Genomic DNA, 14,300 nt, shown 5'->3' with positions numbered 1-14,300 from the left:
GTCTGCAGGCATAGGTGCAGTTAGAAAGCTGTATACATGAACAGATAAACAAATCTTAAAGCAAGTCTGAGACTAGAATCTAGAACTCTCCGGTGCTTTTCCAGCAGGCTCTACACCACTCCCTGCTGACTTCTTTTTGGTCTTACAGTCATTTCCGTCTTTTCCATATCATTAAACAGGTAAGGTTGAGCAATTTCACTTTATGAATGGGCCATAAACGACCGAATCAATTTCCCTGTTGACAGGTGAAAAGCATGAAGCAGAGAGAGACACACAAGCACAAAGACATGCAATCTTAAGATGAGATGTCTCTAGGGGTTAAAGGTGCCTGCCATCATATCCCAAGTCCAATTCCTGGGACCCACACTTGGCAGGAAAAGAACGGACCATGATAGTTCACGAGGATACAGCGGTGTGCGTGTGAGCATGTGTGGATACACATACACACATACAAAATAAAGTTTAAAAATAAAGGCAGTATCAAATAGGAAGGTTAGCACCTTATTTACTTAGTAAGAGACAATACAATTGCATGTCCGGAGCCACCGCGTATGCCTTTAAGCCCAGCATTTGGGAGGTGGTGGAGGCCAGCCTGGTCTACACGGTTCCAGGACAGCCAGAGCTAAATAGTGAGATTCTGTCTCAAAAAAAAAAAAAAAAAAAAGTCTGCCTTAGGCCTTACATCTGCAAGCAAAAAATTCAGAATGCTGCATAGTTGCACAGCGGACCATCATGACTTCGAGATGTTATACATAAGAACTTGACTCCTATCCTGCCCCCCCCTCTCTCCTGAGACAGGATCTCTTTACTTAGCCCTAACTGTCCTGGAACTCGCTATGTAGACCAGGCCAGCCATGAACTCACAGAAATCCACCTGTCTTTGCCTCTCGAGTGCTAGAATTAAAGGCATGAGCCACCAAGCCTAGCCTTTCTTTTTTTTGAAGTACAGGCTCATGTAACTCAGGTGGGTTTTGAACTTGCTACCTAGCCAGGGTTACCCTTGAACTCCTAACCCTTCTGCCTCTGCTTCTCGAGTGCTGGGATTACAGTTGTGGGTCACCACTCCAGTGAGATTTTCATTTTATAGTCTGTACGTCAAGTATGTACAGAATCTCCCTCTAACACACCAGAGCTGATCACCATGTGAGCATAAGGTTAGGCATTTAAGAATATATCTGGGAGATGAAGAGATGGCTCAGAGGGTAAGAACACTGGCTGCTCTTCCAGAGGTCCTGAGTTCAAATTCAAGCAACCACATGGTGGCTCACAACCACCTATAATGAGAGCTGATGCCCTCTTCTGGTGTGTCTGAAGACAGTGACAGCACAGTGAACTCATAGACATATAATAAGCAATTAAAAAGCATCTTAAAAAATGTATTCGACAGAGATACACAGGTCTCTGAATGTCAAGAACAACCTGACCTCGTACACAGCAAGTTCCAGGACAGCCAGGGCTACAGAGGAACCTTGTCAAGAAAAACCAAATCAAAACCAAACCAATAAAAAGCCAAGAATACAAAATTTGTTGAGTTGAGGCTATATAACTCAGTGGGTAGAGAACTTATAGGTTTGACCCTCAACATTGCAAAAATAAAATCATCTTACTGAAACTGTTAGCAGTCAGACTACAAATTCCTGGTTGGGTCATCTCTGCCTGGGGCTCCCTGTGCCTACTGGATTGTCATTTTGCACCGGTCGGTGTTTCCTGTTGGTGCTGCGGTGGCTGCTTTTCAGTGGTTCTGCTGGGCAGGAACCACATGGGTGTCACCCTGTCACCAACCCCATGGGGGCTATTATCTACTCTCCTTAAAGTGACCAGTAAGGGCACCCTCAGGCCAACGGTCCCGCCATGCAGCGGTGTATAGAAGAAATCTAAGGTTGCTGTACCAGACGAGGGTTCACCTTCACTGTAAACGTAGAAGAAACTGGGAGGCACACCTCTGAGCCTGTCCTGTATAGAGCAGTTTAACTGAGAAGGAAGACCCTCACTAAGCATGGGTCTGTCTTAGGCTGGGGTCCTGACCTAAATCAAAGGGAGAAAGTGAGCAGAGCACCAGCATTCATTGCTCTCAGCTTCCTGATTGTGGTTGCAATGTGACAGCAGCCCCATACTCCTCCCACCATGGGCTGTACTCTCAAGCCATGAGCCCAAAACTACTTTCTTTCCTTTCCTCTACTTCCTTCCTTCCTTCCTTCCTTCCTTCCTTCCTTTTTTTCCTTCCTTCTGTGGTATTGGTTGGATGTCTCACAACATCAATAAATGAACACACCCACCTTCGCAATTCTCTCTTGATACAAAAACACCTGGAACCCTTGACTATACGCAAGCTGGTCCCTGTATCTACGGGGCCCTGCACCCGCACATTCAACCAGCTGCAGATCAAGTGATATTTGACGTATAAGCAATAATGGCACAGAGAAGACGGAGCAGGAGCTCTCTGTGTGGGGATGGCATTCTGGCAGGAAGGGTCAGCCACCTGCAGAGCTGTGAGGTGTTTGGGAGGGCAAATGTGGGCACTGTGCAGACGCTGCTTCATCTTCTCTAAGGTTGTGAACGTCTTAGTTTCTGGCATTTTGAGGAGGGGGTTGTTAGCACTCTATCTACGTCCAGCCCCACAGTTACCTGGCAACAGCCAGGTATGCCTGACTCACTATAAAAAGGGCTGCTTGCTCCCTCCTCTTTCTCTTGCCTTCCTGCTCCTGGTCTCCTTCCCCATTCCCTTCCCCTCTCTCTCTCCATATGTTCACGGCCGGCCTCTACTTCTCTACTCTCTCTTCCTTTCTCTGTCTCTACTACCCTCGTAACTCCCCTCCCCATGCCCTGAATAAACCCTGTTCTGTATTATACCATCCTGTGGCTGGTTCCTCAGGGGGAACGGATGCCTCAGCATGGGCCCGCCGAGGTACCCCCTTCCCCCATAACTGACTACACCTCCTTAGAACACATCCCCCCTCTTTATCTTTATATAAACACATAAGGGGGTTCCCTGAAAGAAATCCCCTAAGGATCTAAAAGGGGAAACTACATGAAGAAAATGAAAATGTCTTCATTTCTCCTTTTCTATGCACTGCTGTGCCTCTCTCCACATACTCAAGCATGTGGGTTACAAGCTGCACATGGAGGTCGGAGAACAACGGTCCAAAGTTAGTTCTCTCCTTTTACCCTGGGTAAAAGCCTTTTACCTGGGTCCCAGGGCTTGAACTTGGGTCATCAGCTTGGTGGCAAGCTCTTTTGCCCACTGAGCCATCCTGCTGGCTCTTTCTTCTGTTCTAAAATAAACCACATTACAGTCCCCTCCTGACACTGCAAAGATCACGCGCATCCTTTGAGTCACAGGTAAGGAAAGCAGATGCATGAAAACTACTGTTCTTGACCCCATGAGGCAGGGTCTGAAGCGTCAGAAGCAAGCCTAGGTCATACAGTGAGTTCTAGTCTAGCCTGAGCTACACATCGAGATCTTTTCTAAAATAAACAATCCACATCAACAACAAATCAAATAGAACCAACCAAAACAAAGCATGTGTAACCTCTGGTTTGATTTCCCAGCATGGAAAACAATTCTCTCTCTCGTAACGTGATTTGCAGACACAGACGCTTACCTCATCTCCAGCATGGATGTCATCTGTATCTGATGCCAATGAATTGCGTGTGGCAGATCAGTGCCCACAGGGCCTTGCCCTCCGGCTGAGCGCTTACTTACCCACTGCTGGGTTTTTATGGCCTTAGATATGTTTCTGCCCACATCACATATACAAACAGTATCTTAATTTACTCTGTACCCACGTTCTTCGGCTCTCTGTGGAGCTTGGGCCTTGTCAGATGTCTGACATCTCTAGGTCCCCAGCTCCTCACTGGCTGGGTGATCAGGGTCCCCTAGCTGATGTCCTGTCACTTACCAGTGTGGATCTTCAGATGTCGCTCCATGTCCTTCATACCATAGGCAGTCTTGAACTGGCAACCTGAAAAATCCAAGGGAAGATGACGTCAGAGGGAACCAAAGTGGTAGAGACTGCCCTCGCCATGAGATGGCCAGCAACACAGGAAAGACACGATGCCCTGCGCCTGACACAGGTCAGCATTGCTCTGGCAAACCTCAAAAAGCACAAGGAGCCAGAGAGGGACGCATGGGCTCACGCTTTACAACACAGTCCGTAGCCTAGAAAGATGCCGCCGTGAAAGAGCGAGATAGACAAATGCTCGACTCTCTTGTTTTGGAAGACTGAAGACTCGGGAGAACCAGGGCTCTGAGGGCTGGAGATGGTCTAGCAGTTAGAACACTGGCTGCTCTTTCAGAGGACCCAGGTTCAGTTCCCAGCACCCACACAGAGCCTAACAACCACCTGTAACTTTAATCCCAGGGGATCTGATGCCCTCTTCTAACCCAGTGGGCACCAGATGCACCCAAGGTGTAGACTATGTGCAGGCAAAGCATTCATAAATCTTAAGAAAATACACGGGGCTGGAGAGATGGCTCTGAGGTTAAGAGCACTGACTGCTCTTCCAGAGGTCCTGAGTTCAATTCTCAGCAACCACATGGTGGCTCACAACCATCTATAATGAGATCTGATGCCCTCTTCTGGTGTATATGAAGACAGCAACAGTGTACTCATATACATAAAATAAATACATCTTTTAAAAAAGAAAAGGAAAAAGGACTTTCAAAGATACCAAGCATGCCGATTCTAATTCAAACACTGGAAGCTGAGGTAGAACAATTTTGAGTTCGGAGCCCACCAAAGCTATAAAGTGAATTCCCGGTCGGCTTGATCTACATTTGTCAGGCCTCAGTCTCCCCACCATTAAAACAAATCCTAAGAAGGACCCTTCTCTGGTACATGCGATGTATGGTGCCCCTTTTACCCGGATAGCAGCAGTCGAGTCTCTTCTGAGCAGAGGATGCTGTGGGCTTTTTCGTGCGTGACTTGGTGGGAAGGGAGATCACAGTCGCTGTCTGGTTGTCAGTACTTTCCGTGGGCAGGTAAGTTTGATAGCCATGTTCAAAGACGAACTCTGGAGCTGAAACTAAAGAGTACAATGCTTCTGTACAGTGCTTCTGAACTGCACAGAATGCCTGACGTAATCCACTCAGGCTAATGAGGCACGAGAGAGCATCTGTGGGAAGAACTTCCTTTCTCATTTGAAAATCAAGCGCCTGACTGGAGAGATGGCTCACCAGTTAAGAGCACTGTGTGTGTGTGTGTGTGCGCGAGAGAGAGAGAGAGAGAGAGAGAGAGAGAGAGAGAGAGAGAGAGAGAGAGAGAGAGAGTGCGCAGAGGTCAGAGGACATTGCTAAGAGTTGGGGTGTGCTGGGGTCCAAACTCCTGTCCTCATGAGTTAGTAGCAAGTACTCTTAGGTGCTGAGCTATTTCCCAAGCCCTGGCTTCAGATCTCTTGGCAGTAAATGTCCCTAAAACTGATCCCATGTAGACATCATTAACTGTAGGGGATGCGCAAGGTGCTTTCCGAACGGTCCCTGACTTCTCTCAAAACTCCCCTGAGTATGACGCAGGCCTGCCTCTAGTCTCACTGCAATTCGGAGGTCAAAGGAAACAGGAAAATGTAAACACAAGCCAAACCAAACTAAATCAAAACATCAAATAAGGTATCAGTATAAAAAAATAAGACAGGAGTAGTCTTGAACTTTTTGCATATATATATAATTGTGTATCATGTTTAATATTTATCTATATAATATATATATCAATATACTGTAGAATATACTATACATATTACACATAATTATGATAGATAATTATATATTTATATAACATAAATATATTTAACATGTTTATATATACTTAACATAACACATATATAAACATAAATAACATAAAGCACTTTGTGAACTATGTTCTTAGTTTAGGGCTTGCAAAGGCCTTGTCTCCTTTATTAAGATGGCGCTTGCTATGCGAGGCCTAGTTCCAAATGAGAGTGAACGCAATGGATGTTCACTAGGAACAGGCAAGGTGGAGAGGCGCGGTGATGGTTCTGAGAGCCTGCTCCAAGCCTGGGACCTCAAGCATGCAGCAGCCACGTTCTCCGCTTTTTAAGTCAGCCCAGACCTGCTACCCCTACTCAGCCAAAGAAATCTCCACCGTAGGTCATTTCCCTCCAAAACCACAGACCCAGCTAAAGAAAGCTCACAATAGACAGATTTCAGCTAAGAGTTTAGCAAAATGCTTCATCCCAGGAACCACCCAGGTCACTGAAAATGAAGCTAAGAGACCGTCAACTGTAAGGAAGGGTCGAAGGAGATGTCTCGGCCCAGAGCAGTGTGGTGTCCTGAATCCTCCTTGTTAAAGAAGATTGAAGATTTATTTACAATCTATGCATATGAGTGTTTTGCCCAGATGTGTGCCTGTCTGGGCATCATGTGTGTGTCTGGTACTCCTGTGGGTCAGAAGAAGGCATTGGTTCCCCTGGGATGCTACAGATGGCTGTGAACCACCATGTGGGTGCTGGGACCTGAACTATGATCTTCTGAAAGGGCTCTTAACCAATGAGCCATCTCTTTAGTCCCTTACATGTTGATTTTAACATGTAGTTTTCTCTACTTCCTCCTCTTCCTCTTCTTCCTCCTCCGGAGGCTTTTCTTGAAGGGCAGCTGACCTGGCTTTATTTTTGTCTTTAATTCCATCAAACTCCCCGCCCTCACCTCTGGTGCCCACAGCATCCCATTCTGGGTTCCTCACACTGGAAGACTTATCACCCATATAGAGCCCACATAAACCCTCTTAAAAATAATCATGAGAGAGGTTGGAGAGAGATGGCCCCGTGAGTAAGAGCGCTGGCTGTCCTTGCTGAGGACCTGACTTTGGTTCTCATCAATCACTAGGCAGCTCACAACCATTTGTAACTCTACGGGTATGCACTTGGCATAAACTCACACAGGCACACATACATGCACAAAAAACAAATGGAAAACAAGTAAAGGCTGTGCACACAGAAATCACCTACCACCATGCACCTCTACAGAGAACATCCTGGGTATTGTACGGATGCATCACCTGCCCACTAAAAAGCCTGTGGCCCGGCTGGAGAGATGGCTCAGTGGTTAGAGCACTGACTGCTGTTCCTGAGTTCAAATCCCAGCAACCACATGGTGGCTCACAACCATCTGTAATGAGATCTGATGCCCTCTTTGGGTGTGTCTCAAGACAGCTACAGTGGAGTTATAATTATAGTAAGTAAATAAACCTTAAAAAATAAAAAGCCTGTGGCCAATGAACGGCGGAACATCTGGGAGGAAGAATTGTGGGAGACAAGGCAGGAGGGTCTCTGAAAAGAGGTGCCCAGAGGGATGTCTGGTACCTGTGCACTGGCCACGTGGGAGAATGTAGGCTCAAATAATCAATTGGGTTATTTTGGTTATGATCTATTCAGAATAGAGCCTAGCTATATGGTCAAGGTATGTGTAAATATAGTTTGAGTTTGAGTCATATTTCTGGGAGCAAGGGGCCGGGAGGAAGAGCCGGGTTTAATGACAGCATGCATCTCCTTAGACTCGTCCTCCATCACACTTTTTAAAAAATATATTTATTTATTATATATGAGTACACTGTAGCTGTCTTCAGACACCAGAAGAGGGCGTCAGATCCCATTACAGATGGTTGTGAGCCACCATGTGGTTGCTGGGATTTGAACTCAGGACCTCTGGAAGAGCAGTCAGCGCTCTAACCACTGAGCCATCTCTCCAGCCCTCCGTCACACTTCTTAAATGCTTGCCCAGGAGTGCCCACCTGGACCTTTCTAGCATCCTCAGGACTGTCCCCGATTCACATCAGATGACGCCTGACTCCCGATGGCTTCTGGCAAGCGAGCAAACCTGGCTTCCACCCTGCTCAACGGAAACACGCGGACCTGTTGGGTTCTGACAACTGTTCCGTCCGCCTCTCTGGGCAGCTCACCTGCCTGTGCGTTCCTGCTCACAGGACTATGTTCAGGGCCCGGTCCATGGAGCCCTCAGGACTCATGACCTGAATCCCAGACCCACCGCATCAGACATTTGCTGGTGTCTCCATGGATTCGGCTTCTAAAAAGCATTCAAGTAACACCTATTGGGTATGAGAGCCACTGCTTCCAAAAGCCTCTTCCATCTGTCTGGGTATACACCATGACTTCTGCATCAGCTCCTGCCTCCAGGTTCCTTCCTGTCCTGACTTCCTTCTGTGATGAACAGTGATGTGGAAGTGTGAGCTGAATAAACCTTTTCCTTCCTAAGTTGCTTTGGCCATGGCGTTCCGCGATGATAGAATTAGTAACCCTAAGATAAATAGGTATTAAGATAGTGGGGTACTGCTGTGACAGACCTGACCATGTTTTTTGGGAGAATTGTGGAACTTTGGGCTAGAAAAGCCACTGGTGTTGAGAGCCCGGTGAGCCGCTCTGTGGGAGCTGGGAGGGTAAGGATGCTCAGAGCAGTGCGGAAGACGGAGGCCTGACTTGTGAAGTGTCAGAGGGAAGCAAAGCCTCTAGCAGGCCATTTGCATGAAGGCTCTGTGGCTCTGGTCAGCTGGGGCTGAAGAATCAGCTGTGATCAACAAGAGACCAGAACCACTGAAGTGCAACCTTGCTTTGCTGGGACAGGAGATGCTGGTCGGCTGGAGCTGAGAAGTTAGTGGCGATTAACAAGAAGCCAGCATCACTGAGGTGAACTCTTCTTGAAAGTCAGCACACAGACGCTGTGCTCTAGACATGGCCAAGGCTGTGCTTTGTGTTGGCAGCTGGACTTGGTAGTGTAAGAGTCACCAGATGGTTCTTGTTTTGAGGGTAGAAAGGGCTCCCGGAGAGCAGCTGAGGCTCGGCACTGTCTGGCCGGGCTGGAGTCCTAGAAGAGACTCCAGGAGAGGTTACTGGTGAAACTGCAGCCCAGTTGCAGCAAGGGCTTCAGCAGTTTTGGAGATGCCATTGCCACGGGATGACCACCGAGACCAGCAGCGCGGAGTGGAGCCAGTCAGAGCCTGGGAGACCAGCTGTGTGTGCTGCAGAGGGCGGAGCTGGAGAAGCAGCCGGAACCCCTTGGAGGCATCAGATCGTGAGTGGACCCCCCGGTTATTGAGTAATCGACACTGTTGGAGTTCGTTTTCGCTGTGTTCAGATTGTGATTATGACTGCTTCTTCCGTCTCAAAGGAATTAACCTGACTTTGACTTTTACAGGACCCCACCCTGAAAGACGGTAACTTTTAAATGCAATTTGGGTTTTTATTTATTATATATAGGTACACTGTAGCTGTCTTCAGACACACCAGAAGAGGGCATCAGATCCCATTATAGATGGTTGTGAGCCACTATGTGGTTGCTGGGAATTGAACCCAGGACCTCTGGAAGAGCAGTCAGCGCTCTTAACCACTGAGCCATCTCTCCAGCCCAATCTGGGATTTTTAAAGAAGCTGGTTATTTTAAGGAGACACTGGATGGAACATTTTTTGTGTTTGAATTCATAAGGACTACAGGACTTTTAAAGTTATTTATGTTTTATATTTGATATGAATATTAGCATGCTGTCTTGGGGACAGATGGTAAATGAAGGGTTCTAACTGAACAGTGATGAGTTCGTCAAGTTGACGTGGGGTCAGTTGCACTTTTACGTCAACTTGAGACAAGCTGGAGCCATCAGAGAAAGGAGCCTCAACTGAGAAGATGCTTCCGTAAGACTGGGCTGTAGGCAAGCCTGTTGGGCATTTTCCTAATTAGAGAATGATGTGAGAGGGTCCAGCTCATCCTTCAATAACAGCAGCTCTCAACCTTCCTAACACAGTGACCCTTCAATACAGTTCCTCACGTTGTGGTGACCCCCCAAACATAAAACTATTTTCATTGCTACTTCATAACTGTAATTTTGCTAGTTACGAATAACAATGTAAATGTGTTTTCTGGTGGTATTAGGCGACCCCGGTAAATGCTGTTCAATCTCCAAGGGGGTCGCGATCCACAGGTCGAGGATCACTGTTATAAATGGAAGTGGGCTGAGCAAGCCACAAGGAGCAAGTCAGTGAGTGAGCAGCACTCCTCCATGGCCTCTGCATCTGTCCCTGCCTCCAGGTTCCTGCCCTGCTTGAGTTCCTGTCCTGACTTCCTTTGCTGATGAACTGTGTGTGATGTGTGAGTGTGAGGCAAAGAAACCCTTTCCTCTCCAAGTTGCTTTGGTCCTGGTGTTACAACGCAGCAATCATGACCCTGACTATGACACTGACCTTGATTTTCTCTCCTGTCAATGGGATCACCCCTGTGTCTACCTCATAAAGTTACAAAGCTGAAGGAGGCATGCAGTGGCTTGGAGTTGACCAGGACTCTAGCCACTAAAGCTGGCCTGAACTGACTTGAGACCCCCCCCCCCCCACTGAACTCTAAAATGTCACACTCGGGGTCTAAAGGGGCCATGATGCCTATTTGTGGGACTGAGAGTTTCCCTGAGACACGGGACTCAAACCAGGTTGGTGGGCTTTCTAACGTGACCTCCCCACAGCTGTCCTCATGTGGGGGCTCCTGTGGTGGGAAAGCCCCCAGGGTGGGAGTGACCTCTACAGGTCAGTTCATGTGATGCCTACAACCCTCCTGAAAGGCAAACGTAGGCCTCCTGGAGTCTTCTAACTGCCTGCCATCCTGCCCACATCCTCCTCAGGAGCAACCCAGTGACCAACGGTCTAGTGATGATCTCGTATCAGAGCCTCTTCTCTCTTTCCAGAGGCCACTCTTTCATTTTCTATGGCCGTCGCTGTTCTGAACGTCAAGGTGGGTGGGTGAAATCCAGCAGGGACAGCCAGGCACCAGCTGGGGTCATTCTGGGGACGGTGCTAATCCCCTGGGATCACTGAGTCACCCTCAGGCAGAGTCACAGGCCATTTCTTATTTATGTGTGTACTGTACTGCGCACAGAGATGTCAGCTATCAGCCCGTGGGAATCTGTTTTCTCCTTCAGCCATGTGGGTCCTCCACAGGATTAAATTAAGGTTGTCAGGCTTGGCAGCAGGTGCCTTTTCCTAAGGAGCCATTTTGCTGGCTCTGGTCTCAGTTTCTTTGTCTGGGCAATGGGGCTTTTCCTTCCTGTCTCTGGGGTGACTGTGAGGGATAGAGATGAGGTGTGGAAAGAGCCAACGGACTCATTACTTTTCATAGGACCGCCTGAGAAGGCCTGACTTCATCAAAGGGCAACATCAGGCACAAGAGCCATCGGGAGCTACAGTCTTAAGGCCTTGGGCCAAGTGAGTGACTTTCCAACTTGCCAGACAATTGGGGTCCCCGTCTCGGCCCCCCCCAGAGCTTATCACACTGATGTTGGAATCTCTGCCTAAGAAATTCTGATTCCTTCTGAAGTGTTTCCTGGGTGTTGGTATCTAATAAGTTCCCCCAAGGATCCTGATCTACAAGTGGATCTCGGAACCAGCAGCTAACAGAGTAACTGAGTCCAAACTGGTGGTGGGGGTCAGTGTGGAGCCCAGAGACTGTGGCCAAGAAAGGCAAGCAGGGTTCTGCCTGTTTGGTTGTCTGCAGCTAAGTCAGGCAGACACTTGAGGTTAGCACATGTTAGACTTTGCACAGCAGCCATTCCTGCTCTCTAGTGAACTATTATAGAAAGCCTGTGGCAGCCCAGGCATGAAGAGGTCCAGCTGTGGCCAGAGCCAACAGACTCTGGTGGGATATGAGACTTAGGGTCTGTCTCTGGGGCTTAGATCACTGTCTACACCATTCCTGAACTTGGTACCCAGAGGATCCCAGGGCTGGCCTGTTGTGCAAACCCGCAGGGCCCCTTCAGGCTGAGAGGAGGTGAAGAGGAGCCTGCTATTTGACTGTGGGGTCAGCTTTTCATGGATGGGACAATTATGCTGTTTGGACTCAAAAAGTAACGAACTCTCCCACTCCTGTGCTAGGGAAGCCAGAGCCTGTGTGTGCAGGCTGTCACTTGTCAACAGGTAGCATCAGCCAGGCAAAGCTGGGAAAGGCATTTCCAGCCTGGGGGTCAAGGGGAGCAGACAAAGAAAGGCGCAGAAGTCAGAGCTGCAAAGGCCTTTGGCAGTGGGAAGCCCAGGGCCTCCACGTGGCAGAGCCCCCTCATAATTCTGGTTTTCAACTTTTACTAGGGCTTTGTGTTTTGAGGTCAGGAGGTCAAAATCTCTTCAGGGAGATGCCCTTGAGGAGAAGGGACAAAGCACTTGGTTCAGGGCAGTCCTGGATCTGTGGGGTCTCCCTGGGCAGGTCTCTTCCCGAAGGTAGTTTCTCCTTGTCTAGTTGAGATACAAACAAGTCACAACAAGTCTCGGGAGGTCACCTCCAAGGTGACTGCTTGTCTCTACATTGTCTTGACCACTTCCTTGAAGATTTATTTTCCTGTACTAAAAATTATCTAGACACATGTTGGCAGCATTAAAAAATACTCATGAAATTCTGCTATCGCTCCCAATGTGCATGGGCCATATTGGGACATGTGTGTGTGGGCCTAAGTGGGCTTATGTTTGTGCAATGCCTTCCAAAAGCCAGAGGGAGGGCACTGGATCCCCTGGAACTAATTTCAGACAGTTGTGAGCCACCATGTGGGTGCCGGGAATTGAACTCAGGACCTCTGCGAGAGTAGCCAGTGCTCTTAACCACCGAGCTATCTCTTCAGCCCTCATGACCCATGTTTTAAACAGAACATGAATAGTTTAGAAAGTGGAAGCTGGTTGCCCCCCAGCTTCAGCGGATCTATCGGGTAAACGGTCTCCGAGAGTAAGCTACAAGAAGCCTGTAGATTTGGTCAGGCTTACTGGTATATTTTGTTTAGCCAGTGAACTACCCAAAATTGAGAACATCTGGGCTGTTGAGATGGTTCAGCTGGTAAAGATGCTTGCCATCAAGCCTGATGACCCGAATTCAATCCCCAAGACTCACACGGTGGGGAGTACCAACTCTCAGGCAGTCCTCTTGCCTCTGCATGTGTGATAGAACATGCACGTTGGGGCACAAACTGAGCAAACCTAAAGACCAGCTGCTTTGTTTTTTCCACTTTACCACAGTCTATGCTATGCCCTAATAACCCCCATAGGCATTCACGGATTTCACTTCTTGTCCTGAAAGCTTTCATTAACACTGTTTCATGTGCACACACCTGTCCTGCTGTCCACACACCTGCCCTGCTGTTCACACACCTGCCCTGCTGTTCACACACTTGCCCTGCTGTCCACACACCTGCCCTGCTGTTCACACACTTGCCCTACTGTCCACACACCTGCCCTGCTGTCCACACACCTGCCCTGCTGTCCACACACCTGCCCTGCTGTCCACACACCTGCCCTGCTGTTCACATGGACCCCTTTCTGAGGTTCAGGTACTGTGGGCATGACTGTCATGGTTTACCCATCTCTCTCCTGATGGTCAGTCTAAAACCTTGACTTTCTGCACTGTATACACTGTAACAAACAGCTCTCATTTACTGTCAGGTTTTATAGGATACTTAGAAACAGACCATTGGGGTTGGGGATTTAGCTCAGTGGTAATAAGGGCAAGGCCTTGGGTTCAGTCCTCAGCTCTGGGGGTAGGGGGGAACAGACCCATTAAAGGTATTTAATTATATTTAATCAACTAATTTTTTTACATTTACTTATTTGTGTGTGTATGCATGTGCACATACACACATGATACTGCATATATGCAGAGGTAGGAGGACAACCCTTTTGCCAAGGTCAAACTTAGGTATTAGGCTTGTTGGCAGGCACCTTTATCCTCTGAGCCATCTCTTCTGACTAGTATTCCAGTACATTTTGAAACTGAGATTTAAAATTTTAGAATTAAAATGTAAAAGACATCACAAAATGGTCCAGGGTAAAGTAGTTTTTATATGACTAGTTTTTTTGCATTTTGTTTTTAAGATTTTTTAATTTATTTTATGTATATAAGTAGCTGTCTTCAGACACACTAGAAGAGGTCATCGGATCCCATTACAGATAGTTGTGAGCCACCATGTGGTTGCTGGGAATTAAACTCAGGACCTCTGGAAGAGCAGCCAGTGCTCTGTAACTTTTGTTGGTTTTTAGATGTTCTTTATATAGGAAAAATGCTTATGTTCCTGAGCTGCAAAGTTTTTCTCAGCATGCTCATCTTTAGACTTTGTTTTTCTGGAGAGAAAGTAACCGCACTTGCAGTCACAATGATGATTCTCTTCCTCTGGGGAGGGTAGTCCAATCAAGAAGAATGGGACCATGTCATATCTACAGCACCCACCGTATCGGGAACCTAGACTTTACATGTTCAAAGCTGTTCCTTTTATGCAGGTTATAAGTGTGTTAAGTGTATTTAGGTGTGTGTAGACACGTGCATCTGTCAT

At 47.7% G+C, this 14,300-nt stretch overlaps 1 protein-coding gene across 2 annotated transcripts in view; it reads right to left on the bottom strand.

Annotated features, from left to right (window-relative positions):
* ZFP64 (ZFP64 zinc finger protein) overlaps positions 1-14,300 on the bottom strand; it is a gene marked incomplete at both ends in the record, with an annotated part of 58,477 nt that overhangs the window by 41,713 nt on the left and 2,464 nt on the right. For both annotated transcript variants that reach the window (XM_080924685.1, XM_080924684.1), the window contains 2 exons: positions 3,900-3,962; positions 4,864-5,025. In XM_080924685.1, the coding sequence (XP_080780811.1) occupies positions 3,900-3,962; positions 4,864-5,025 (225 nt within the window). The remainder of the gene's footprint in view (positions 1-3,899; positions 3,963-4,863; positions 5,026-14,300) is intronic.

Source organism: Micromys minutus (genome assembly GCF_963924665.1).
Source record: "Micromys minutus genome assembly, chromosome: 11".
NCBI classification, from domain to species: Eukaryota; Metazoa; Chordata; class Mammalia; order Rodentia; family Muridae; genus Micromys; species Micromys minutus.
The sequence above is the reverse complement of the archived record's forward strand: the minus strand, read 5'-3'. Positions and strand labels throughout refer to the sequence as shown.